Raw genomic sequence first — 25,582 nt, forward strand, 5'->3', positions numbered from 1 at the left:
AAATATAAGTGGAACTTTTTGTGTTCCAGCTTCATCCCATTTCCCCTTGTCCTGTTGCTAGGTAACAACAGGAAAAAAAGGGATGTCTCAACCTCCTGACACCCATCATTTAGCTATTTGTAAATATTAATAAGATCCCCCCTCAATCTTCTCTTTTCTAGACTAAACAGCCCCAGTTCCCACAGTTTTTCCTCGTATGAAAGATGTTCCAGTGTTAACTAGATAATTGAAAATATACCTATTTTCTCAACTGGAACTTCTAGGTAAGTTGAAATGCACTGCAGAAGCACTGAGGCTAAAATGGAAGTGACATGAAAATTTCTGTAGCAGAAAAATAATAGTTGAATAGCTGCAGCATCACCATTCCAGTGGTGGAAGTTCTAGTTTCATACACTCATTAAGAGGGACTGATCTCAAATTGCAATGGCTGAAAATACACCTAAATCCCTCTGTATGCAGTGTCTAAATAAGCATTTGTCAAGACCACCACTGTTACCATTTATTTGGTTTAAAACCATCATTTTAATACAAGTCACAGCAGCAAATAGGCAATAAGAATGAATCCCTGGTCTCTGAATAGCCAAAAAGAGGTCAATTTAGCCCTACATTCAGGACCAACAGCACACTGCTGCTAGTAAGCCAAGCACTGCAGAGCCTGTTAGAGCCATGTGTTGCACTGTCTCTGATTTTCTGCAGCTGCACTGAGTTCAGAGGCTTGGCTGGCTGCTCCTGAACGGCAAGGAGGAGTAGAGGCAGAGAGCAACACAGGCAGAGGCATGAGGGGCGATTCAGCAATCAAACTGTGGAGTGACAACCAGCACCAGGCAACAGAGACCAGAGCTGGCTATTTAGTGCAAGCTTGAGAAACAAGTGAAGAGACACGTCTGCTCTCACAGCCTGCTAACAGCAAACTCCTGGACACACACAACTGTAAGGGACATCCAGGCAATGTCTCTAAAGACACCACACTTAATGACTGCACCTCCTAATGTACTTCAGGGCATGCACATTTGTCAGCCTAATTAAAACCAGAAATCATTTACTGTTCGTTGGTTTTCCTGTGAAGCAGGAACGAACCAGAGACTGATGGCAGAAGTACCCCAGAGGGCACCAAATTCCCTACTACAATTACCTAGCAAAAAGGGTAGTGACATCTTCAGAGACTGCTGTCTGCACCACACAATTATCTTTAATGAAGCAACTGGTTACACTTTTTCAAAAATAACTGAATGTGTTGGGAATTTCTATATAGACCCTAAAATGGATAAGAAAAAAATAGATGTATTAATTCATCTTGGATGGCCCATATGTGGCATAGATACTTCATCTCTGTCTGCAGAAGCGTATTTTTTCAATTATAATGCAGCCAAATCGGTACTTTAAAAAACAGATAAAGATCTGGAAAAAAAAGATAGGTCTAATCCTGCTTAATCCAGAAGATTTCATTCTTTGAAAGTGTCATGTAATACCAAATATAGTCCCTTACATGAAAAAAGGCTCCATTTGCTCACCAATTTATTATACTCGGAGTAAAATACAGAAGCAAGATGCCAAACTGTCAAAGAGACCTTAAGAAACCCTGCAACTGAGATAAACTTTGATAAAGAGATGCAAAACAGGCTCTTCCCAACATCACCAGTAACAAGGGTCCAGAAGGGACTTTAGTCAGTGCACCCCCTACCCATCAGCTTTAAATCCATCTTCATATTCTGCAAGGTTACAGTTAAAGGATTGCTCTACAACTGAATTGGTTTTATCCTGATTTTCAACACTGAACAAAACTAATGACTTCTTGACAGTCAAAGAAAATTGTTCTAAAAAAACCACAAAACTTTAAGAGCTTTTTCAGAGGAAGAATTCAAATTTAGATGTGTTCAAGATACATCTAGAGAGGTTTGCACATCTGCATTTTTTTATGACTCACTCCCTTGGCTTACATCAACTTCTTCAAAGGTCATTTCTCACTTTTTACCTCAAAAGACTATCCTAAAATATTGTTTCTGCAAAAAGCAGAAAAAAAACTGGCTGAATCAGCTGGACCATTTTTCAAATCTGTAGAAATACTGAAAATATCACAAAGGGGGAAAAAAAAATAGAGTAAACGATGGCTTACAGCTGTCCAGTCAAGAAAAGGACATTATAGGACATTATAGCACTTTTCTTCCCTGCCTCCTGAAAAGAAAAAGAATAATTTTATAATACTTAGTGCAAAGAAATTAGACAAATAGCATTACCCATACTTGCTTCAGACACTCCTCTATCACCAGCTAAATCAACAGATAAGACTTTTTACATGAGGAGATACCTTTTACTGGCAGCCAGTGGATTTCAGACAAGCACACAGCTTTACTGAGCTCCGCAGAGGATCAGAACATCATTGTCAGATTAGCATTGGGAAATGGATTTACCATCTGCCTTTTTGGCTCAAAAATCTTAATCCTAAAAGCTTGAAAAAAGCAGAGGGGTTTCTTCTGTGGGTTTTTTTTTTTCCTTTTCTTAATACTGAGCAACATCCCATATAGAGGGAACATTTTATTACCATTTTCACTTACCAAACACCTACTTTCATGTGTTACTTCAAGTAGAGTTACTCATAAGGTCTATTTTTAAAGTCTAACATTTTTTAACAATTAACATTGCAAAAGCAGTTGTGCATTGAAGACAGAATGCACCTAAGACTACATTAAAATCCATGAGGTTTGTATCTTATCTTCTCTATAAGATGACTAACCACAAATAATAACATTTGTTATTGAAAGTAATTGTCACTGATGGAAAATCAATTGTACAAAACGTTAATTCAGCTCCCTTCTGTCTAATAACTATTAACACATTTTTTCTATTTTCATGTAGTAGTTTCCCTTCCATCTGCAAAGGACTTCACCACGACACCAAAAGTCCTTGAAATCAGAATGCTATCTGTGGGTGAGTTAGGATCTGTGAATATAAAATGCACATATATAAATACCACTTAATGGCAGAGCTCCTGCTGAGTTTGAATATTTACATTTGCAAGTAAGTTGTTCTCTTCAAAAGATAGGAGGAAAACTGAAAGTTGTTTACCAGATACAGTATTTTGTTATTATCTACATAGGAAAGATATAAAATACTCCCTATTTGAAGTAATAAACTGTTAACAGTAAACAAGTTAAGACATCTTATAAATTTAAGAGGTACACTTAAAAGTGAATTTCTGTTCACCAAAATGACAATAATTCAAAATAATGTGCAATAAGTGATGTAGTATATACTGTGGGGTAAAAGTGACGTTCAGATTTTACGCTCACTCGTGTTTCCTACACAAAATGATTCTTCATACTTGCAATTTAAGGAAGTTTCTATCAACACAGAAATCTGGGGAACAGAAAGCATACGGTGGTTTCAGATGACTAGTCTTAGGAGAAGTTACTTGGAGCTCTGAGATTTGTTGATGAGCTTATACAAGCGGGTTGCTGAGAAACTCAACCTCCGCAATGGTGTAAAGGTTTTTGTTGTTCTGAAAGTAGCACTGCACACAAAATGACAGGCTACTTCCACAATACTATATTGCCCAATAGGAAAATCTGTAAGAACAACAGTAAAACATTGCAAGGGAGGTCCCTCTTAAGTGGACAGATATACATACACACTTCCCTGCCCCAAAAGGCACACTTTTTTAGATAGTTTTGGAAATGGCCACTCTCCAGTCAGTTTCCACTGCAACTCCTTCTCAGAGGTGAGCTTTCACTCACCAACTGCTCATGTGTGCAGCATCTTATGTATACCTCCACCCAGGAAGGTTCTCACATCTACTATCTCAACACCACACTAAACCTTGGATATCTCAAGAACCAGAGTAGCAGCATGTGGCTAAGAAGCAGAACTGCTGCTCCTCCATATCCAGAGAAGCTGTAGTAGGCGTTAACTCCCATTGATACAAAGTCTAAAATGTTGTTCTGTTTTGTTCCATCTCCATTATGTTTTCAAGACAAACTTAGAATCATGAATATTTGAAGATTATATCTTATATATGATTATGTATTAAAGGTGTTTGAAAAAGTTGACCAGAGGAAACCTGGAAGTTTCTATGCATAAGCGATTTAGGAAAAAAATTGCATTCTCAGGACACTGTTGTTTGCATACAGATGCTAACATTGTTCATGCTGCCAATTTACCAGTTTCAATTCAGAAATGTTGTCCAGGATAAAGGGCTGTAACTCCAGAATTTCAGATACAGCAAGTTATATGAGGGATTTTAAAAATATTTGTATTATAGACAATTTAGCTTCTGCTTCATATTTGGCCTATGAAATAATACAATGCTCTAAACTTCTTACTGGTAACCACTTATACCTAGAAAGCAATAGAATTATTTTTTGAGGATACAAGATCTGTTTTGTAGAAATAACAGATCTTAAATTTTACTATGTCTTCACAAAAGCACGAAAATAATTTTACAAACACAGAAGTCCATCAGAAATTAAGAATAGTTCAGTCAGAAAAACCTGAAGGATTTATTCAGCCTCTCCAACCCAGAAATAGTAGAGTTCATTCATTTCTACTCAAACTGAAAAGTTCAGTTGTAAAGTCACAAACAACAAAGGAACCTGTGAGATGCCAACACCACCACAGCTATCCTACTGAAAAGACAGAAAATATTTATCAAGTTTTTTGACTTACACAGACTTTTTAATTTGACTTGCAAAACAAGCAGTTACCGGTGTTCAGGAAAGCCCTGCATGGCTGTGCTTAACACCAGGAGGAGCCAGGTGAATTTTCAATCCTCCCTATGCAACTAGGGGTTGAAATCTGAGCTACTGTGCTCCTGCCAGAAAAACTGATGATAAAGAAAGTAAATAGGGAAGTTTGGTCATTCAGGAGCTTGGATAGCCCTGACCTTTCTTTACTAAGTGCTGCTTGGCTTACTACATCAAGACCTATTTCCTTCTGTTAGAACCTCAGCATTTTTCCTTTTTTAACCCCCTTACATTACTTCTCTGTCCCCTCTCTTTAAGCTTTCTTCACATTTGTTCATTCGGATATATATTCCTGTGACTTCTCACTTTACCTCTTACCTTTCCCCCTCCCTTGACACACATTACATCCTGTTGCCTCTGGGTTATCTGCCTCTCATGACACAGTTCACTCTTTGTATCTACAGCCCTTTCTCCAATAGCCTGTCCCCACAACTTGAACGTTTAAATCTCAATGTAAATTAAAAGTATGTCTTAGTATTACTTCCCTTCCCAAGACAATGCCACTGAAGCTGTTTTCTTAATGTAAAACCAAGGCAATTACATTCCCTGAAGCCTCCATGCACTAGGTAAAGCTATCTTCCTAAACGTGTCATGAACAAATTATTTAGAAGTAGAAAAGGATTGGCTGGAACCAAATACTAATGTACACTTAATGAACTGCAGATTTTGCAGGATGTTTAAAGTTTCCCCCTCTGATCTCTCTGAACTTTGGCCTTCATTTGTTTATACAGGCAAAGGCCAATAGGTCATACCACTAAAATCAGCAAATTGTTTACACATATGGCAAGCACACAAGGAGCAGTAATGTAGTCATGGCTACAGCCATACACAGTCCATTAAAGCAATTGCTTTAGTTAAAATAACAAAGATACAGTGAGTCCACATAGGTGATGAGGAGACCTTCCAGTGCAATGAAACTCAGAATGAATTAAGAAATTAAATGGCATTTCTTCAGAAGCCAATACACAGGTAGGTTCCAGTCCAGTCCAACTCAAGTCACTCATTAACAGTGCTTCTTTCTTTAGAAGAGCAGCTTTTGACATCATCAGCATCAAAATCTTGCAAACTTTTAAGTGCAAGTGTTAATTTAAAGTGAGTCTGGAAGAGAAGCTCACACTGAAGGTACACAAAACTCCAAGCACTCTGCCAGGCTGCAGCTGTCTGAACACCAGGTTCTGGTACGGTGCTTGTGGCTGCATGATGTGTTTTACCAAATGCAACTTACCTGGGCCAAGTTCTTCTTTTTAGTGAAAATCTATTATTCCCATCATAGTTATGCCAGCTTTAAAACTAAAATTTGCTACTTATTAAAAAAAAAAATCAAGTGCTTAAAAAACCCTGATTCCTACACTTTTAAAAATTATTTTAACCTTTATAGAGAAAGCTCTTCTAAAAAGCCTCTCTCCAAACAGCAGTTTTTACATAACATGAATTACTTGGAAAGAAGGCATTTTCAGAAGTTTTAAGCATTTCAACTCTGAAGTGTGAGGAAGTATAACCCCATGTTCTGTTTCGTTGTGATGAACAGAAGAGCAATTACAGGCTGTCTGCTCAAGAGGATATATAAAAAAAAGGTAAACACTACAAGAAATAAGGAAAAGCACCAGGATCTAAAAGAAACTAATCACTCTCTTGCTTAAATATACTGTAGCTGTCAAACTTGCTGAAACCACAGAGGAAGCAATTTTTTTTTTACCTTCAAGATACTGTATCAAGGCTTTGTGGCCTATTCAGTGGCATACACAAGAATATTATTAAACACTTCTAGGTACTCTTTATTGAAAAGCAGAAGCCCATCTTTAGCTTCTTTAAACTTACAATACACACAGACATGAATTCCTATTTGCAATGGAGATGCAATATGCATATAAATAAAAACAGCTGTTGTGAGAAAATGCAACAGTGAATCTCAATATTCTTTTTTAATGTTAACTACTTCCTTGCTCGAAATTCATTTTGGTTTAGTAAAATTCACTTTTCTGGAAAAAGATCATTTGTTTGACCAACCAGGAATAAGAAAGTGACAAAGACAGAGGTAATAAATAATCTCCCCTATTAAAATAAAAAAAATTTTAAAAAAACAAAAAAAAATCCCACAAAAGCCCAAAAAACAGTCTGAAGATATGCTAGGTCTGGAAGTTCATTACTTGCAAAAAGAAATGTTGACATAAGGCAGCAAGATCCTACTACATTGTTACCCCTCATACCAGGGTGATACATTGACGAAAATTCTGTTTTCTTAGGCATGTCAAATCAAAAATCTAGGTATAGTTTTGACTTACTGGTCTGAGGTAACACTGGACACCTGCCTCAGTTAAGCTTGCTAAGTCCACTCTGAACAAGCACTACTAGAGTAGTCTGATGTTACTAGCGAATAATCTTCCCATCGCAACGGATCCTGTTAGCAGCAAGGTTGAAGATGTGCAACTGCAAACCAGCGATGCAGAATCCTGACCAATGCACAGACAGCTATATGAAATGCTCAGTTTGTTTCCATTTACAAACAGAAATCATCTTAGGAGCATCATCATTCTACCTTCTGTATTTCACTACTGACTAATATTTAAAAATATTTGAACTGAAAGAGACCTCACAGCCCTTATACAGAAAGCTCAATTGCGTCAATAACTTCTTAACGTAACATCTCCTCTGCCTCAACCCTGAGTTTCAGCACTGAGGATTGAAATGCCCCATCCCACACTTCTAGTGTTGAAGTTTTTTAACAAGGCTCGATAACAGGCCTGAAGACAGATCTGATCATCAGTCCCACTCCAAAACAGTTTAAAGTGAAAGACTGAAGTTATTTAACCTCTCTGTACATGCACAAATCCAACAAGAAGCCGAGTAGCTTTGATCCAGTCCTGTCTTCACCAGCAGGACTTATTTGTTATCTTCAAAATGCCACAGAAAAATGAATCTGAGAACTGTCATGCTCTGTCAGGTTTCCCCACTGGCTATCTCAGGGAATCACAGGAACTCCAGCTCACATCCACAGAGGACTGGGGAGAAAATGATTCAAGGAAAAAAATGCTGGCAGCAAAAGAACACAAAAGGATGATTTGTAGCAGAACTGATCACTTTTTACCGGAGTGAAACACTATCTAGGAGAAAGAAGGGAAGAAATTTTCACGGCTATGGAGAAAAATAAAGTATTATCATAAGTAAAACACAACTTAGGAGGAAACTTTTATGAAATCATAGTCAAAATGGACATGGCACACTTTTTTTGCAATGAAGTTAAAATATCACTGGATAATGTATTGCAGAAGCATCACTATTTGCACTGAAGCTTGGATTTATGCTGTACAATGCCCAACAGCAATAAAGATAGAGCAAATTCAAAAATAAATACCCTTTACAAATTTCCCCTTCTAATAGAAACCTGTGAGAATTAGTTCACACTGCTGAGCAATTCCAGCATTGTAGCTCGTGCAAGTACACGAAAGGATTAAAGCAAGGCCATCAAATTTGTAATTGCTATCTTTGAGTAGTAAATATGATAACAAAAGTATAACTTGAGATTACAACACTCACTTCAAATTTGAGAAGTGTAGTCATTGCTCTTCAAGGCTCTTATTTCTTAAAAAGAGAATACATGAGACATCAGTGGAAACATGATCCAACACACTAACATGGGTTTTTTCTCGGCAGTTGCCACGGCACCATTATGAACCAGAGCAGAAAGAAAATACATAGGTATGTTAGGATGCAAATAAACACTAACACAGCTGTGAACTACAAATGTTTGTTCTTAGCCTTAGGAGCTACTGAACTTAAAGTACACCAGCACCTTCTTATGTTTTAAGTCAATGATAACTGCATTCTCTTCTAAACAAACAAACAAGACTAGATCATAATATGGAAAAACAAACCAACCCAGTTATGTGTAAAGTTAATGAGTGCCTTACACTGCACGAGGAGGCTTCACCATTTGGTGTCTTAATAGGTCAAAGTTTTTTAAAACAAGACAAGGCTAACTTGACATATGTAGGAGCTTGAGCAGCTCTTTTTAGATACATACTTCCATAAGCAACTATTTGCTATAAGCCTGAGATAATCAGATGATTCTCTGCAAAATGTTCTCGTTCCAGCTGAGGTAAGAGTTAATTTTCTTCCTAGTAGCTGGCACAGAGCTCTGGCTTGGATTTAGGCTAAGAACAAAGTTGTTAACACAGGAATGTTTTGGTTATTGCTGTGTAGTGCTTGTGCAGTATCCTTTTCTGCTCCTCTGCCTGCCATGCCAGCAAGCAGACTGGGGTTGCACAAAAAGCTGCGAGGGAGCATGGCCAGGACAGCTGACCTGAACTAGCTACAGGGCTATTTCATACCACAGAACATCACGACCAGTACAGAAACTGGGGGAGTTGGTACAAGGGGAGGATTACTGCTCAAGCATTGGTCAGCAGGTGGTGAACAATTGCACTGGGCAGCACTTAGGTTGGGGTTTGTTTTGGTTTAGATTTTTTGGGTTTTTTAATTTTTTCTGTTATATTCCTTTTGTTTACAATTACCATATAGTACAGTTATTACTATATTTTAGTTACTAAACCAGTCCTGTCTCAATCCCCAAATTCTGGGGGTTTTTGTCTCCCAATTCTCCTCCCCAGCCCATGGTGGTGGGGGGAAGGGAGAATGTGTGAGAAGCTGCATGGTGCTTAGATACTGGCTGGGGCTAAACCACAAAAATGAAATGTTCTTCCTCTCAAAGGGTGACGCTGCACCTAATGTTTTGCTGTTACTATAACAAAACCTGCCTATTTGAAGTTAGTGATGAGGAAAAAAGTTAGGTAAGAATTTATTATTGATAAAAGCATAGGTACAAAAAAAGAAAAGAAACAGCTGGGGAAGACAGGAAAGTGGGAGGATTAAAAAGAAAAAAAGAGTATCTTGGAGAGGTATAATGCACAGACCACCAGGAAGGGACAGGGGGTGGCTGAGGCAAAAAGCCAATTAACTGAGTGGAATATTCTAGTGATGATGTAGTGGTTTCAACCTGCTGAGAAAAGGCTGAAAATACATTAGAAAGTGTCAACAAACTAGGATTGAAGGACAAGGAATGCATTTAACCCAGGGAAGGGGGATGCACATTGAGGAAGACTAAAAAACACCCAAGAATGAGCCTATTCCCGCAGTAGCAACGAAGATGCTGTTTCCTGTTAAATTAGCTTCAAAGCTAAAGATTGCTTCTTCACAGCATTAGCTGCTTAATTACTACCGCTTCATCCTCTGATTACATGACTGTAGAGAAAATTATTCCTAAAGTTTAGCAATACTGGATTTTCAAACTACATTATTTCTGTTGCAATCTCCCGAGTAATGTATTATACAAATATCATCCAAATCAAACAGGTTTAAACAAAAAAACATCCACTTAAAAATTTTCATTTAAAATCATTTGTGGGAAACCCAGAGTCTGATGAGAGATTATGTATTTCTCCTGGTACTTAATAATTCTCTGATTTTGACTTAGATTTCTTTATGGTTAAAAGGCCTCCAAGGGGAAGAGTCTGTATTTATAAGTAGCATTTCCGCTATTATTAGCTACATAGCTCCAAATTTGTTATTGGGGCTTAAACGTCAGCCTTCACAATATCTGACTCGTGAAGATTAAGATCTTGTCATGGTTTGACATGACAGCCTTCTCTGGGAAGGGGCTGTAAAGTCTGCATAGTTGCTTCTCTCTCTTCCCACTCCTCACACCACCACCAGCCAAAAAAGAAGGGACAGAAGGAGGATTAAACAGGAAGAATCTTCCTCTTCCAGCTTCTTAAAAAAGTGATCATGGAGGCATGTAATTGGCTCAGACCCAGAAGTGGGTCTGGCTCAGAGCTGGGGAGAGTTTCGAGCAACTTCTTATAGGAGCCATCTTTACAGTCCCTTCCCCCCTACCAGAAAAGGCTGTCATGTCAAACCATAACAGTTCTGAAAGTGATTCAAGGGTTAAGCTGTGGCCTTCTGAAGGCTAAGAGTGAAAGGTTCAAATAGACCACACATCCAAAAACTTTTGTATCAGTAAACAGAGGAGATGCACCTTGAGCTCCCTTCTTACCCACACTTAAAATGTAGGACAAGCCCAAAGGTTCTTCCCAGTAGCCTATAGATGCAGAGGAAGCCCCAGCAGCAGCCAAACCTGGGAGAGGCCAGGCAAACAAGGGAGTGCAAGATCCAGAAATATGAGCTACTATTCTTTGAACGAAGGAACAACTCAATGTTCGCCAAATATCCTCAGTTTCATGTTTGCATCAGCTCACTGTAGGCAAAGCAAACAGATTGCTGGCACATAAAAACAGGACCCCAGAATTTCTGTTTGGATGATTGCTTTAATCCACCTATTTGCTTGTTTTAAGTGATTTCAAAGCATGTACTCTCAATTATATTTGTATCCCCAAATGAAATAGAAGTAATCAGAGAAGCTAAAAATTGGCAATATGCTGCAGGACATTGGTCAGTAACTGCTGAAGGAGGGCCTAGGGATCCTTGTTCATAAGTCTCAAATACTACAAGAAAGATGTGTAGGTAAAAAATATGAACTGGTACACAGGATCACAGCATCTCATGGACTAGAAGGGACCTCGAAAGACCATCTATGTGCAAATCCCCAGCCAGAGCAGGACCACCTAGAGTAGATCACACAGGAACTCATCCTGGTGTGTTTGAATGTCTTCAGAGAAGGAGACTCAACAACCCATCTGGGCAGCCTGTGCCAGTGCTCCATCACCCTCACAGTGAAGAAATTATTCCTTGTGGTTCTTTGGAACTTCTTATGCTCCAGCTTGTACCCAGTGTCCCTTGTCCTATCATTGGACATCACTGAGAACCTGTCTCCATCCTCCTGACACCCATCCTTTATGTATCTGTAAACATTAATGAGATCACCCCTCAGTCTCCTCTTCTCCAAGCTAAAGAGCCCCAGCTCTCTCAGCCTTTTCCATAAATTTCATTTCTAAGTAATGTCATCTTCTCTTTTGAGACAAATGCTTCCAGCTCCCAGAACTTGACAAATTAGACTTATTTTCAAATTTATGTTAAAGGCTATGCAAGGTTTAGCACAGTAACCACAATGGGATGTCAATATCAAGCTCAAGAAGCATTCTTTCACACCTAATTGGCAAGAATAACCATAAACATCACACAAAAGGAAGTAACTAGTCTGCTCTGGAATATTTCAAAGTACTTGTACTATTGTACTATTAAGGGAAATCGGAAGTTATTATTTTGAATTCAACATTGATTGCTAATTTTAGAAGAAGGAGACTCAAGCACAAAGATCAGCTCTCCCAAATGTCTCAGAAAAGTAATTCTTGGATTGAAAAAAAAAAATCAGTTGAAGACAAGATGGCTAATCTCCTCAATGGAAGAGAATAAGGAAGCTGATGGGATGCTTACAATCTGTTTTCAACCAAAACAGGAGTTATTCTTTTGGGAGCTTCAAAAGGCAACAGCAATTCTAAGAGTAAAATATGGCTGTGATGGACATCAGACACTATTACTGAAAAGTTGGTTGGGCAGCATTATCCCAAATTCTTGTCAAATTTAGTCATATCTGAGAAATAGCTTCAGGGTTTATAATTATATATATATAGACATAAAAATATATATTAACTGATGGCAGTGAGGTGTAATTTTTTAATCTTCAGTTATTGCAGTTTCCTATGTGTCATAATACAGAATTCAGAATTCTTTCCTTTCACATGCTATTTCAAGGATGTTAGAGGTCATTTAAACATTGACTTATCCTTCCCTCATGCAAATGCACAACATTCAAGTGTTTAGGCAAGAGTTTGTCAAGTTGTAGCTTTATTTAAAACCATTCATGATCCCACAAGATATCCCCAGCAGATGCTTCACTCCACAGCAGCAGCTGTAGCAGCCAGCACTGCACTTTCAGTAAGCATGCACATTACAGGATGAATAAATATGAAAGTTCTAACAGCAGGCATTTTTTTAGACAGAGTCAGAAATCCAAGGCTGATGCACACCTGCAGATGTTTTTTCACGACACTAGTGAGAGTCTGCTGGGCTGAAATATGCACATGGGATGGCTCCCAAGACCAGCAGAGCACCATAAACTCTCCTGTCAGCACTTGCTATTACATTTCAACCAACTCTACACTCTCACACAAAGATGGCTTGGGGAAAAAAAACAAACCAAACAACATAACAGAAGACCCACCACTTTGTGTTCTCCTCCTGCTTCCCCCCCCACCTAGGAAGACATTAAATTCTAATTCTATGAGTGGCATTATCAAAGAATGCTGTGGAAGGACAACATAACAGTGCTGTGGTGGAAAGCTTCATCATTGAGTAGGTAAGCTGAATGTAGTGATTTACTCTGACCCTTAAAATTACTTGCATCCAACTCACCTACTCAATAACCAAGTTTACCACAGCAGAACAGTTTTATTGTCTCCCCACCGCTATGTTTAAACACATCAGTACCAATGTATCAGCCATGATCTCCAAAGTACATTTACACAAAGGTGTTTCGCTACTTTTCTGTTCCAGTCTATAAATAGTCTTCAGGACTCCTCATCAGACAACAGATATAAATAGCCTAGCCTTTCATAAACATGTACATATGCTGATGAAAAAAAGCATCTGAAAAATAACATACACTACGTTTATGTTATTTGAGGTTTTAATTATTGCAATAGGCAATGAGTCAGAAGCCCGACATACAACTCTGTACAACCAGGCAAACATCAGCCTGGTAAATACTGATTGAATTTGATCAAAGAACTTTGTCCTGGTAAGAACTAAATGTGCTTATGATGAGCACTCTCCGTCCTGTCTCCTGCCTCCCCTTGCAAATCCTCACAAATATTTGCAACTCCAAGTCTCTCAAACACAAGTGAAAAACCAGCTTGTGAAAGTTACTTTGAGGACTGCATGATGATGTGCCGTACCTTCTGAGGCAGAACACTCTGAGTATCAGATGCAGCTGTAAGAACTATGATTGATTTTAACTACAGCACTATTCTAGGAGCACACAGAGGGCACACAAGTTCTTGATCTTTGACCTACAGCCCTATCCTTCTACCATTCTGCCATCTATGCAGTAATTAACATACTTCAAAGTCTGCATTGTCTATTTACCCCTGCAACATATCTTTAAGTTCACTGCAGCTGCACAAGCCCATCATTTGATCCTTTCACTCTTTGCCAGGCAACTGAAATACACAGGCCTTTAAAGTATTCCAAGGTCTTCTATTTAAACAGCAAGTATTGAAAACACTAGAAATCCCTGCAGTCGAGGTCTCCATTTGCTCTGTAAGACCCCACAAAACCAACCAGCACAAGCTGTGGTATGCATTCTGAGCAGTAACAATCAATCACTGAGTTGCAAGTTACAAGTCACTGACAGCACAGCTTCAAGAACAGCTATATTAGTATTGCCAGATCTACTAAAAAACTGCAATGAGAGGTATGATATTTCCAGGAAAGAAAAAAAAGATATTTTTTAAGATTAAAAAACAAGAAAATAGTCACAAAAAAACACAAAAAAAATCCTCAGAAGTCCCACACATATATATGCTCAAATGCTCACTGTTCAAGATCTACTCAGTTTTCACAAGAATTAAAAACTACAAAAATTCGTAATATTAAGTGCTACAGGAGAGAACATGAAGAGTGCTGTGATCCAACTCACACTCCTACACAAGAGTTGGTCAGACAAAACGCTTTTAACGTAGGAGAGAATGTGTTTGCTTTAGAGCACCAACTAAACAAGCTACTTTGGTTTCTTGAATGCTGTTTTTGTTGCAGGACAGTAATATATCAGTGAATATGTGATAATAAATGATGTGATTCCAGGATGTCAAATTGCCCCACAGCAAAGTTCCTTTAAACTTCCTCTTCACATGATCAGGTTAATGCCCAGGCCTACAAAGAAGTTCAGTTTACAAGTTTACTTTTAGCCCTGGCTTCAAGCTTTTTTAAAAAAGACTACTTTGGCTTTCTCAGGGATAGTTTAGGAAGCTATCCCGCCTCTTCCAGCAGAATTATCCCACGGGAAACCGGATGGGAATTTTTCTCTCTGCCATCTCACAGACCACAGCTATCCTTCTCCACTTAGCCCCTCTCAGTTTATAATTTCTACCAAACTCATTAATGTTCTCCTCTTGTGTTTTCATCTTTCTATGGAGCTCCCCTGAGCAGCCCTGTGAAGGCTACAAAAGGAATGTAGAACAATTCCTTGTGTGGACATGGTGGACCAAATTGAGTTGTACTTCACTTAGTTTGGCAGGTATTTTGAGATGTTTCACACACAATTACTCAGCTTGCAAAGTATCTCCCCCATCATCCTGCAGACAAAAAACAACCACCAAACCACACACACCAAAAAAAAGAGGGGCAAGCTGTCAGCACGTTACTCTCAGCCATGTATGAGTAATTGCAAAATACTTATGATCCTCTGATGCTCCCCTGTATGAAACCACTCAGGGAGCTGCCATTCAACATCTGGCTGTAATAGTCTGCAGGATTTCTGTGGATACAGATACTTCTTCCCAGTGCTTATGGCAGATATTTATGAAATGCTATACTAAACAGGGTCAAATTAATTAATTATGTTTCTACTTGGTATGTCAGATACAAGTCTAATGAGCGGAGGATTAATTTTTGACAGGAAAAAAATTATACAATCCCATCTCAATTGAAAGGAACATTAAATTCTTATAGAAATTGCTAATTGGAAGGCAGGCATTGTAAATAAAGAATAATAACAAGAGTACAAGACCAAGCTCCATTCAAAGCCCCAAAACCATGAAAAATAATCCATTTTTGTAAATCTGTATGTTTTCATTCATGGTTCCTCCAATGGCTCAGATAATAAGGTCTTGAACAAACTCCCAGTTACTACCTCATTCAGCCTTCCATTCCCCAATTCACAGCAGCCAATAAACTGATTGCATATAACTGGGCATGATCAAATGTGTGCTGTGCATGGACCTGGCAGAGCTGTCTTCCTAAGGAGGGAGAAGAATTGGACAAGATCGAGTTCTGCAACTCATCTTCTGGTGGGTTACTACTTCAAGGTCACAAGCAGCAACACAATGCTTCTTACTACATAACAATTTAATTTGCTATTACCCCTTCAGAACAAGAACAGCAAATGCTAATCCAAAATCCCAGAATTCTGGAGAAGAAACTGCCCTGAGAGAGCACCTTCTGAAAGGAATTAAGCAACAGAGCTCTCTTTCAGAAAAACTGCTTAAAGGAAGAGTTCACCTGAGCTCCCAGAATCTTGGGAGATCCACAGCTGCTTCTGAAGGTCCTGGAAAGGCAACTCTGGAAAGGAAGCCTACTGCCCTGAATTCAAGTATGTTTATGCACACCATTTAAGAGCTCCCACTACTACAGGAAATTTTTACAGGATTCACAAATTCTATTTGAAAACCACACATTTAAAACACATCCTCCAGTAAACAAAGGCTTTACTCTTAAATACACCCAGGAAATTTCTCAAGATCTTTTTTTCTCAGCCTGTTCACTTGATTTGGACACAGATCGCTTGCCACTCTGCTTGCCAAATCCATGCCATCATTACAAGACACAACTGATAAATATTACTTGTGGGCAGTAAGTATGGGATGCGATTCACTCATTACACAGTCCGCTCTTCCTCTCCCTAGCACACTCTGTTCACTACAAAAGGATAAAGGAAAAAATCCTGCATGAGAAAAGCTGAAAGACTGCATAAAAAAGAAACATGGAAACACTTACGGTCAAGTCCATTGATGTATCTCATTGTAATTTCACAGTGCCCCCAAACTGCACTGACTATGGGGTAAAGTTTTTTCCCTTTTAGTCCCCTGAAGGCCACTCCAAGATATTGTCCATCTACCATGAAGCTAAGCGTCCCTTCATCCATATCCAAAACCACCAGTAAAGAGTCTGGGAGTACAAAAGACTCATCCGGTTCCAAAAAGACAGGATATGTGATCCCAGGCTGGTTTTTACAATTGTGGTAGAGTTTGTTGCGTCCCAGATCCCAGCCCCATGATTCACTATTGCTACCAACCAACGATGTGTATCCCACTGAGTGCAGTGGCGCTTCGGCTGTAGAGACACCCACCACAGCATGAGTTCCCCGTTGCCTCGTGGGCCAGTGGATTTGCCAGACATGTAGGCCTCTTGTGTAGCCGACTTTGCCTCGAATACAATCTGTGCTTTGGGCAACTGGGTGTCTATGAAAAGTCAGCTTATCATCTTCCTTTACAAATATATTTAAGGAGCGATCTTCGTTGTTCCAAGCATGTTTATACTGGACCTCCAGTTTGGCAGGGGGCATATCCAATAGCATGTCCAGTCGTGCCGGTTTGCAAAAATCCGGGCCTCTCAGCTCTCGTTTAACAGGTCTATAAGGCGGCTCCCTCACATCCACAGACTTTATGCTCCCTGAGATTTTCTGGCCCATTGCTTGGCTTCAGATTTACAAAGGAGAAAGAAAAGTTGTCTTTGGCCCAATGTTACCTCATGAAAGCACTTTTACACTGAGCCAGTGACCTGACAAGCTGAGTGGATTTACGTGTCCTGTTTGGAGCTTTTTAGCAGCAACGTTTTCAGAGAATAAACTCCTGAAAGAAAACAGAAAGTTTCCAGTTAGTTTAAGAAAGCCAACAAAAAACCCACAGCACATTTTTAAAGAACTTCTCATCGCTAGTAGTTATTTTAAACACGAAAGCTGACAATTCACCACTTTTTTTTCAGTATCCTACAGTGCTAACCAGCCTGCCGGCAGGATACTGAGCCCACCAGTGTACAGAGTACAGACAGTCATTTCCTCCAATTCATAATAGGATGCAGACATTCCCCACCTTCTGCCCTTCCACCTATTTTGTCTGGCCAAGTTCACAGCAGTCCTGAAGAAGGCATACGCTATTCCCCAGCAACAGTGACAAACTTTATGTCCAGTGGTAGCTTCACTTTCACTTAGGCTTTTGTTTTGTAGTATGCCAGCATTATGTATTATGTCAGAACCTCCTTTTATTTCTAGCTGTTCTCTTCCCTGAGCAGAGGGGTACGACAGAGGGCTTCCAGCTTCTGTGCCATTATTAAAACAAATGCAGCCAACACCAAAGGGCTGCAAAAATTAAATGTTTCCTTTTAATACACCCTGTTCTTAAAGATGAGAAAACACAAAATTTCATCAAGCTTTAGCTTTTTAGAAAGGTTCTAAAGAAAGTGGGAATGAGGGAAGAGAAATCATGGAAGGACAAAAAGACTGTCAATTTCAGTTCTTCTGAAAAGCCTGCTAATGGGTAGCTACCACCACTAGGTATGTTCTTCATGCTACTGGATGGCAGCCTAAACCATGTTTTATATATTTAAAACAGTAATAGACATTCAGAGAAATATATGATTTTGAAATGTTTTTTTTCCTGTGCTTCCATAGTCATTATTGTAATTTAGCTTGAAGTGGTAAAAAGCACCCAGGAAAGATTCTTTGCAGCCTGTATAAGTTAGATTAAATCACATTTTAGAACTCAGGTAGAGTGTATAAGGAAAGTCAGAACCTGTAGATATACTAGAGGAATCAAAACAAAGACCTATAAACTCAAGTACATGATTGACATGGGATTAAATAAAGTATCTGCACCAGGAGACATACCTCTGTCTTCTAGCAAAATAAGTACCAAGCCCGGGAACGCTCAAATAGAGCTGAGTATACCCGCTCTGCGTATGTACTGGGAGTGATGAAGTGTTCCAAGAAGCAGCAAAAATCACCACACTCTCAAAAGTCTGAAGAGCCTAGGTGACAGCTGGTTTTCATAAAGCACCAAACAGAAGACATGGGCATAAATGTCTTGCAAAAAAACATCCTGCAAGACTTTACTTGTTAAGTCACATGTCCATCTTCTTCCTTTTAAAGAACATCTACCCCAGATAGACTGTCTCACTGCAAAGATTCTTTCTGGGAGAACACGAGTAAGAAACATGTATGGACAAAATAAGGAAATAAAAAGAGAAATCTAGGAAAAGAACAACTACAAAATTTACCATCCAACCACGTTTTCAAAGTGCATGAAGTCTTATGTTATTTACAGTGGCTAATATCATGTAAAGTGTTTTCTGTGTGTATTAAATACAGAAATAAAATAACACCTGTGTTACGTTAAAGTTTCCTTTCCAAACAAAATTTAAAAGTTTATTTTCAAATCCATATGATAGTTAAGGTACTGTACAAAAATATTACGTTCTGGTGGGTGGTGCCATGTGGGTATATGCACATACCTGAGCATAAAACAACCACAATTTTGCAACTAATCTTCTTTAAAAATCTAAATTAAACATAAGCCCTCAAGCCCCTCGTATCATGCTTGCAGGATTCAGAGCAATTCACAGCAGCTCCCCATGACATCAGCTTGAACAATCTCCTCTCTTTGTTTCCAAGCCATATAAAAAGAACCTGAAAGTTGAAACAGTAACTACATTAAAAGTTGACACTTGTCACATCCACTGTCGCAGCACTCCTAAATTGTTTCAAAGCTATGATGGCAAATTTGGCTCACTGAAGCAAGTTCAATACTTCATTCCACACTAATAATCCTGGGGGAATGAAATAGTGATGCCAATACACACACAACAAAGCAACAGGGAGTGAATGTAATCAGGTAAGCAAGCTTGCCTAGGAGGATACATGCTCAAGAATTGGGTAGCTCCTTTTAAAAAGGTGCTTGATTATTTGATCTTGACAGGATATGAAAAGGGGAAACGTCAGATGTTCAAAGGGAACCTCAGAGATTTTGCTCTACGTGCCTTTGAAAATTTCTCTTTAAAGCACAAGACAATTGCACATTCCTGTCAGGGTGCTATGGGGAGACAGCTGGGGAAGTCCTCACTGCATCCTCTTGTATCACTTCCTGATCAGATGAGAAACTAAACTTGGCACAGATGTTTACCTGGCAAAACACCAAGATATTATAAACACTGAAGCGACTCTCTTGGCAAGCTACAGATATTCTTCCTAATATGCCCCAAACTGTAACATAAATAGGCTGCAAATAAATAGATCAGTAATTCAGAGGAGTAAAATGCATCATTTTAAGTACCTTGCTATAGGCACAACTGTGCCTTCATTCTGAGGTGTGCTCACTAAGTACTTTTGTTTGAAACTCAATCTTACAATATTAGGTCTTTGTCCACATACAGACATTACCATGGAATTTAATTACATAACTAACATTTTGCAAAATAGCATTGCATGGGCATAGGACTGAACAATAGTGTAAAAATCATACTCTGATGTGTTCAAGATGTAGTAGTTCCTAAGCAGCAGTACTGCTCAAAAACTGCCTTTCATCCAGTTTTTCTCCCATCCATCATACCATACTCTCTCATTCTAGTTCTTTGTAGCTGATAGCTGTTCTCTGTTTCTACTAGAAGGCCAACTATAGCCCTACTAATTTCATTCAAACATCAGTAGACTTGAACAAGCAAATGAAAAAGAAAGTCAACATTTAATAATTTGTACCAGTATAGCAATAAAGGTGTAGCCCTGTGCTGCTATGATCTAACAGCTCTGATTGCTGGTGCTTAGTAATAGCAGACATAAAAACTCTATGTGAGGAGGCAGTGAGGGGTTGCAATGCATGCCTCCTGATCACAACCCATGAAACATTAACTTGAGCTCCACAGGGAGTGACTCATGCAGAAAGTCCTCCTGGTAACTTCAAAACAGTCTCATTGGTTGCTTGCAGGAGGAACATGTCTCAAAGCCAAGGTCATCTATTCCCTTTTCTTGTCTGTATCCTGTCCGTTTGCACCAAACTGATGGCAGAGATCCACATTTAGGTGAGGAATGGCAGAAGAGGCATCACCCTGTCCTTCACTTTGTCAGAAGCTGCTGTTGGAGGAGCACAGCTCACCAGGGCCCAGCCCATTTCCACTGACATACATCCCCTCCCTGCTTCCACAGGTAACATCAAACTTCCGACGCAGAAGCCTCAGGAATAACACATTGTTACTGTCAGCATCTCCAGGCAGCTTCTCTCCTTGGAGTTGTGCAACTATTGCACACCAGAGGCCATTGGGAAAGCCAAGCACAATGCTCATAAGGGGAATTGGACTATTAAGTCATCTGGCAACAGCACCTCAAACTGGCTTCCTCTCTGCAGCACTGGATGGTCACACCACATGGGGTCAATAAAAGCTGTGGGCCAATCTGAAAGGACAGAGGATTATTCCTTTCAGATTATGTACCATTGAAACCATTTACAGAAATATTGGGTTCTAAAGCCTTCTTAACGTCTCCTGAACTAATAAGAACTTGCCAAAAGACAGCACCATCATCCAACTGCTGTGACTTTCTGTAATCTTATAGTACTTAGAGAAACTTAGATTTCCTTGCCTGTATCTTCTCACTAGACACATAAATATTCTGAAATTAAAGGAGTAAGCATTTTCACTGTACAGCTCTGAAGGGTTTCCCAAAGCTTTGCTTTTCCAGTAATTCCAAAACACTACAAGAGTTAGGAAATAAGAAAATATTTAAGTCTGGCTTAATATATGACCTATACAATATTGTATATTGTATGTATATTGTACACATTCTACAACTGGAACACTAAATTTCAGTTATTCCTGTTATAAAAGTTATTTTGTGGAAAATAAAGCACTGTTTTCATGAAAAGAGAGGAACTGCATTAGTACACTCCTTCAGCAAATGGAAATCTCTTGTTGATAAGACTGTTAGTCTTTGTAACTTCAATGATTTGTCTCAGTTTCACATTCATGCCACACTGTCAGAATATGATGATATAGATTAAACATACTGTACAAGGACAAGCCAAGTCCAAACAGGAAAAGGGTGTCGACATTGCTTCACAGTGTCCTCATGCAGACTGCTAAAATACTTAGGGAAATTATTCACAATAAAAACACAAATTATACTTACCAGAGAAGGGCTTGCTGGGATATCCCTTTGCTGTAATTAAATAGGGTGCATTTTTTAACAATTTAGTACATTATCATCGGTAGAACATAAACACTGATAAAAGAAATATGCTTTCTGCAAAGTCAGCTTCCAACATTTATAGTTATGAAAGCTTCAAAAATATTCATAATAAATGACACCACATGAACACAATTCAAAACTACAGTAAAAACTTGTTAAGGCTTAGGTTAATCCTGACAAATTGACACAAAAAAAAGTGAGAAGCTGAGTCCCAACTAATGATAGTGATCAGTGAAACTGTCTGAGAGAAAAAGCAGAGAAGGTGATGCCTCTATCTACCAGCACTTCCAACTTCCACACAGCAGTTCGTACACTCTTTTTGCTATTGATCCTAGTTTTGGTGGTTTTTTCCTTCCCACAGCCAGACTTCACTGTCACCTCACCTGCCAACCTGGGCTTTGTCACCAGCAAGCAAGGACTCTTGAACAGTAACGAAAATTGCAACAGGAGACTGAACCAAAGTCTCCTTTCCATGGGCATCAAAACTGTTTGTTCCCAGATAAATGAATGCTTAGTGCTTCAGTATCCTGAATCTAACCTTGATCCTAACATCTCCACAGGAGGAATAGGAAGAAGTAAAACAGCAGCTGTGCTAAGATGTTGAAAGAGTTTAGAAGTTCAAGAGCTAGAACATTTACCTCCAGACAATATAAAGGCATGAGGCCCACTGTCTGTCAAATATGCTCCCAGCATGCAAACAGCTATATAACCATGACAACACTGTTTGAGGGTGATAATGAATTAAGCACATTTTTGGCACCCTAAAGAGACTGGCCAGCTTGGATTCAACTATAGATCCTGGTATCCAACGTTGCTGATTTATAGACTATTTTGAACAATGTTGGCTTCCTTTGTCAAACTGGGAATATACAGTAACAATGCAAGCAGACAAAAATGCTTGGATACTCTAAATTATCCTGTACTACAGAGAAATAAATTATGCTGCATGCACACTTAGCAAATGACATTTAATATGTAGGATGAACAATGCAGCACTAAGTTATGAATTCTTCAATTCCTGAAAGGAATGCAAATCCTGAAAATCCCAAGGACATTCCTCTGTAAAGAGTAACTTGTTTTGTAATGTTACAAAAATGTAATTGTTTCAAAATTCAAGATAATCTTGTTATTCGAATAGACTGTGCATTTAGCTGCTTGGAATTAGAATAATCTAAAATACCATACCATCTGTACCACCAGAGTTTGAAGCAGTTTAGTCATATGATGAAGAATTCAGAAAGAATCTTGAGTAGCTATGAACACAGTGGAATGTATATTTTTAAATACTTCCATTTACTGTACTTTGGAACTGAGCTGATGTGGGGTTTGGGGTTGATTTTATGCCCTCCATGGCTCTGCATGTGTTTCTGGAATTTGGCCCTGTGATACTTAAAAGTTGGTTTCAGATGCAAGTATTTACATTTTGAAAAAACATGAAATCTGACCCAAAAAAGTGCCACACTATTTCCATAAACAGGGGGTTTTTGTGTAACAATTTCAGAATACAGCAATATAGTTTGAAAAACAAATATATTAGCATAATACAATAAAAACTACTTTTTTACTATGCAAGTAGGTTTTAAAACGACTACATTGGAGTTCTAAAGTTTCTGAAAGGAAGCATTTACTTTCTTTTCAGAGTACTTAGCAGGAATACCCATGTGACTCCACAATTACCATAAACTTATAGATGTTCAAGCTCCTATATCACTCCTGCCACTCCTTCCTATTCATTCATGTCTTTTATCTTGAAGCCACTTGCACTCAAATGGGTTTGAGATGGGTCTGCCTTGGAAAAGTAACTCAGATAAAATTTTTGCCAGGTTATTTTCAAGCGGATAAGCCCTCTGATCTGGCACATCAGACAGTCAGGTAAACACTTGCTCTGGCATAATGAAAGAGAGAAAAACAACACAAAGCTGAAAGGCAGAACCATTTATTTAGGCAGTAGCCCAAATTGTGGAACAAATTTCCATGGTCACTTCAAGGGGCACAGGTGAACTTCATGTCTAAATTCAGTAGTTATGAGCTTCTGCTTAAAACTTTCCTCACTCTTCTGGCACAAACCCACACGTTTAATTCTTCAGCCATCCTTCTGTTGCAGTGAATACCTTCCTGTCTTTCCTGAATGACTGACTTAGCCATTTTGAACATTCAAGCATCAGGATTATATTAAAAGAGCAAATTAACACATGAAAAAGGCTTAACATTAAGAACTATGTTTTCAGCTCCACTTTGCTTTTTTTTCTGGATCATTTGCCATTTCAGATTTCTACTAAGCCATGCTTCACCAAGTCAGTAATATCAATAGGTGTCAGATCACATCAGACCTAAAGCCAAAGGACTAATTAAGTTGTGATATTGCCATTTCTCTCCAGTCATCATTACTTTTCACCAGCCTAACACTTTTTTTTTCCAGACAATTTATTTTACTTTCTACCTCTACAAATTTGTAGAGGATCAATACCCCTACAGCTTCAATTTCAAAACCAGAACATTCATTTAACAATGACCTCACATGTGTCTGAACACCTTCCCACTACCTTTCCTTCTCTGCAATTCTTTTTTTGCTGTAATCTACAGGGGACCAGGAGGTCTTTAAAAAGCAAAAAGTGAGAAAAACATAGACGAGAAGACTCCTGAGAAATATCACTCCTCAGTCCAGCCATCAGCAGATCTCAAGGGACATGTCAAAGATGACCTCTCACTGGACTGAGGAAAGGTCTAAAGGTAACATGAAGTGACAATCAGATAGACAAGAGCTCCTCTACCTTGACACAATTGCTCATCAGAACTTTACTGCAACTGTGGAAACTGTAATGACATTCTCCAGTGAAAATCTGGCCCTTAGCTCAAGCTTCAGTCTTAGTATTTCACATGTGTCAGTTTTCCAGTCCTGGTGAGCCTTCATAAATTGTGACAGAGTCCAGGTCTTCAACCAGCTCTCTAGGATGGTGATAAGGAGGAACACTAATAGCAGCTCTCTAGGCATCTACATCATCACAAGGCTGTTGTAGACTTACCAGACTCCATAAAAGATGGTTCCATTCTCACAGTGTCTATATACACATTTTGCAATGGATGATTCTAGCACTTAGCCTCTATGACATTTTTATGAAAAGACATTCACTAATGGCTTAACATTTGCAGTGCTCCTCAAACAGCTAATATAATTTTGTTGTCGTCTTTTGCTTCTAAGCCTTACTTTGTCTACTTCTTATTTCAACTGAAGCAGCAGCACACAGACAATATCTATCAGATGCTCTCACTGTTGGTGAGCCAGAAGCAAATCCATCAGATGCTCTTGCTGAAGCAGTCCAGTAGAGGCAGCTCCTAATCTGACCTGGATGACTTTACTACCAATAGGGTTTCCAAATTCCAGTGATGACAGTTTACCATGCCTCTGGCCAAACACAACAGACAAGAACAGAAGCTATTCTTCCCCATAGCGAGTTGAACAGACTGATGCAAAAGAGATACCCAATAAGGCTGTCTTGGGCAAACCATGGGTGATCTGTTCTAGGGAAGCCACCAAGGCACATGGGGCTCAGGCCCAATCCCTCCAATCAGGATAGCACTGGGAGAGGGGGAGGGCAGGGTTGGAGGAAACCCAGCCATTGTACTTGCACAAACATGTAGGAGATGAATACATGAGAACAAGTTTGATCCTGAACAAAAGCGTATTCTTTTACTTAATAGGAAAATAGTCTTACACAATCACACCATCTGCATCCCTCCTAACCCTTCCCCCTTAACTATTTCAGCCAATAGCCACCATCAGTCAAATCTGACAGAACAGCAACAGGCCTGAAGATAAGTATGTTGCTACAGGAGAGGCAACTGGGGAGAGAACAGGCATCCTGGAAGTGACCACATGGAAGATGAGGCT

General features: G+C 39.1%; 1 protein-coding gene across 1 annotated transcript in view; it reads right to left on the reverse strand.

The window, feature by feature from the left end:
* The window catches only part of SPSB4 (splA/ryanodine receptor domain and SOCS box containing 4), an 86,005-nt gene that overhangs the window by 45,829 nt on the left and 14,594 nt on the right, over positions 1-25,582 (reverse strand). Inside the window, exon 2 of the mRNA XM_062005864.1 lies at positions 16,461-17,314. Coding sequence (XP_061861848.1) covers positions 16,461-17,154 — 694 coding nt within the window. The 5' untranslated portion in view covers positions 17,155-17,314. The remainder of the gene's footprint in view (positions 1-16,460; positions 17,315-25,582) is intronic.

Source organism: Colius striatus, chromosome 12 (assembly GCF_028858725.1).
Source record: "Colius striatus isolate bColStr4 chromosome 12, bColStr4.1.hap1, whole genome shotgun sequence".
Taxonomy (NCBI): Eukaryota; Metazoa; Chordata; class Aves; order Coliiformes; family Coliidae; genus Colius; species Colius striatus.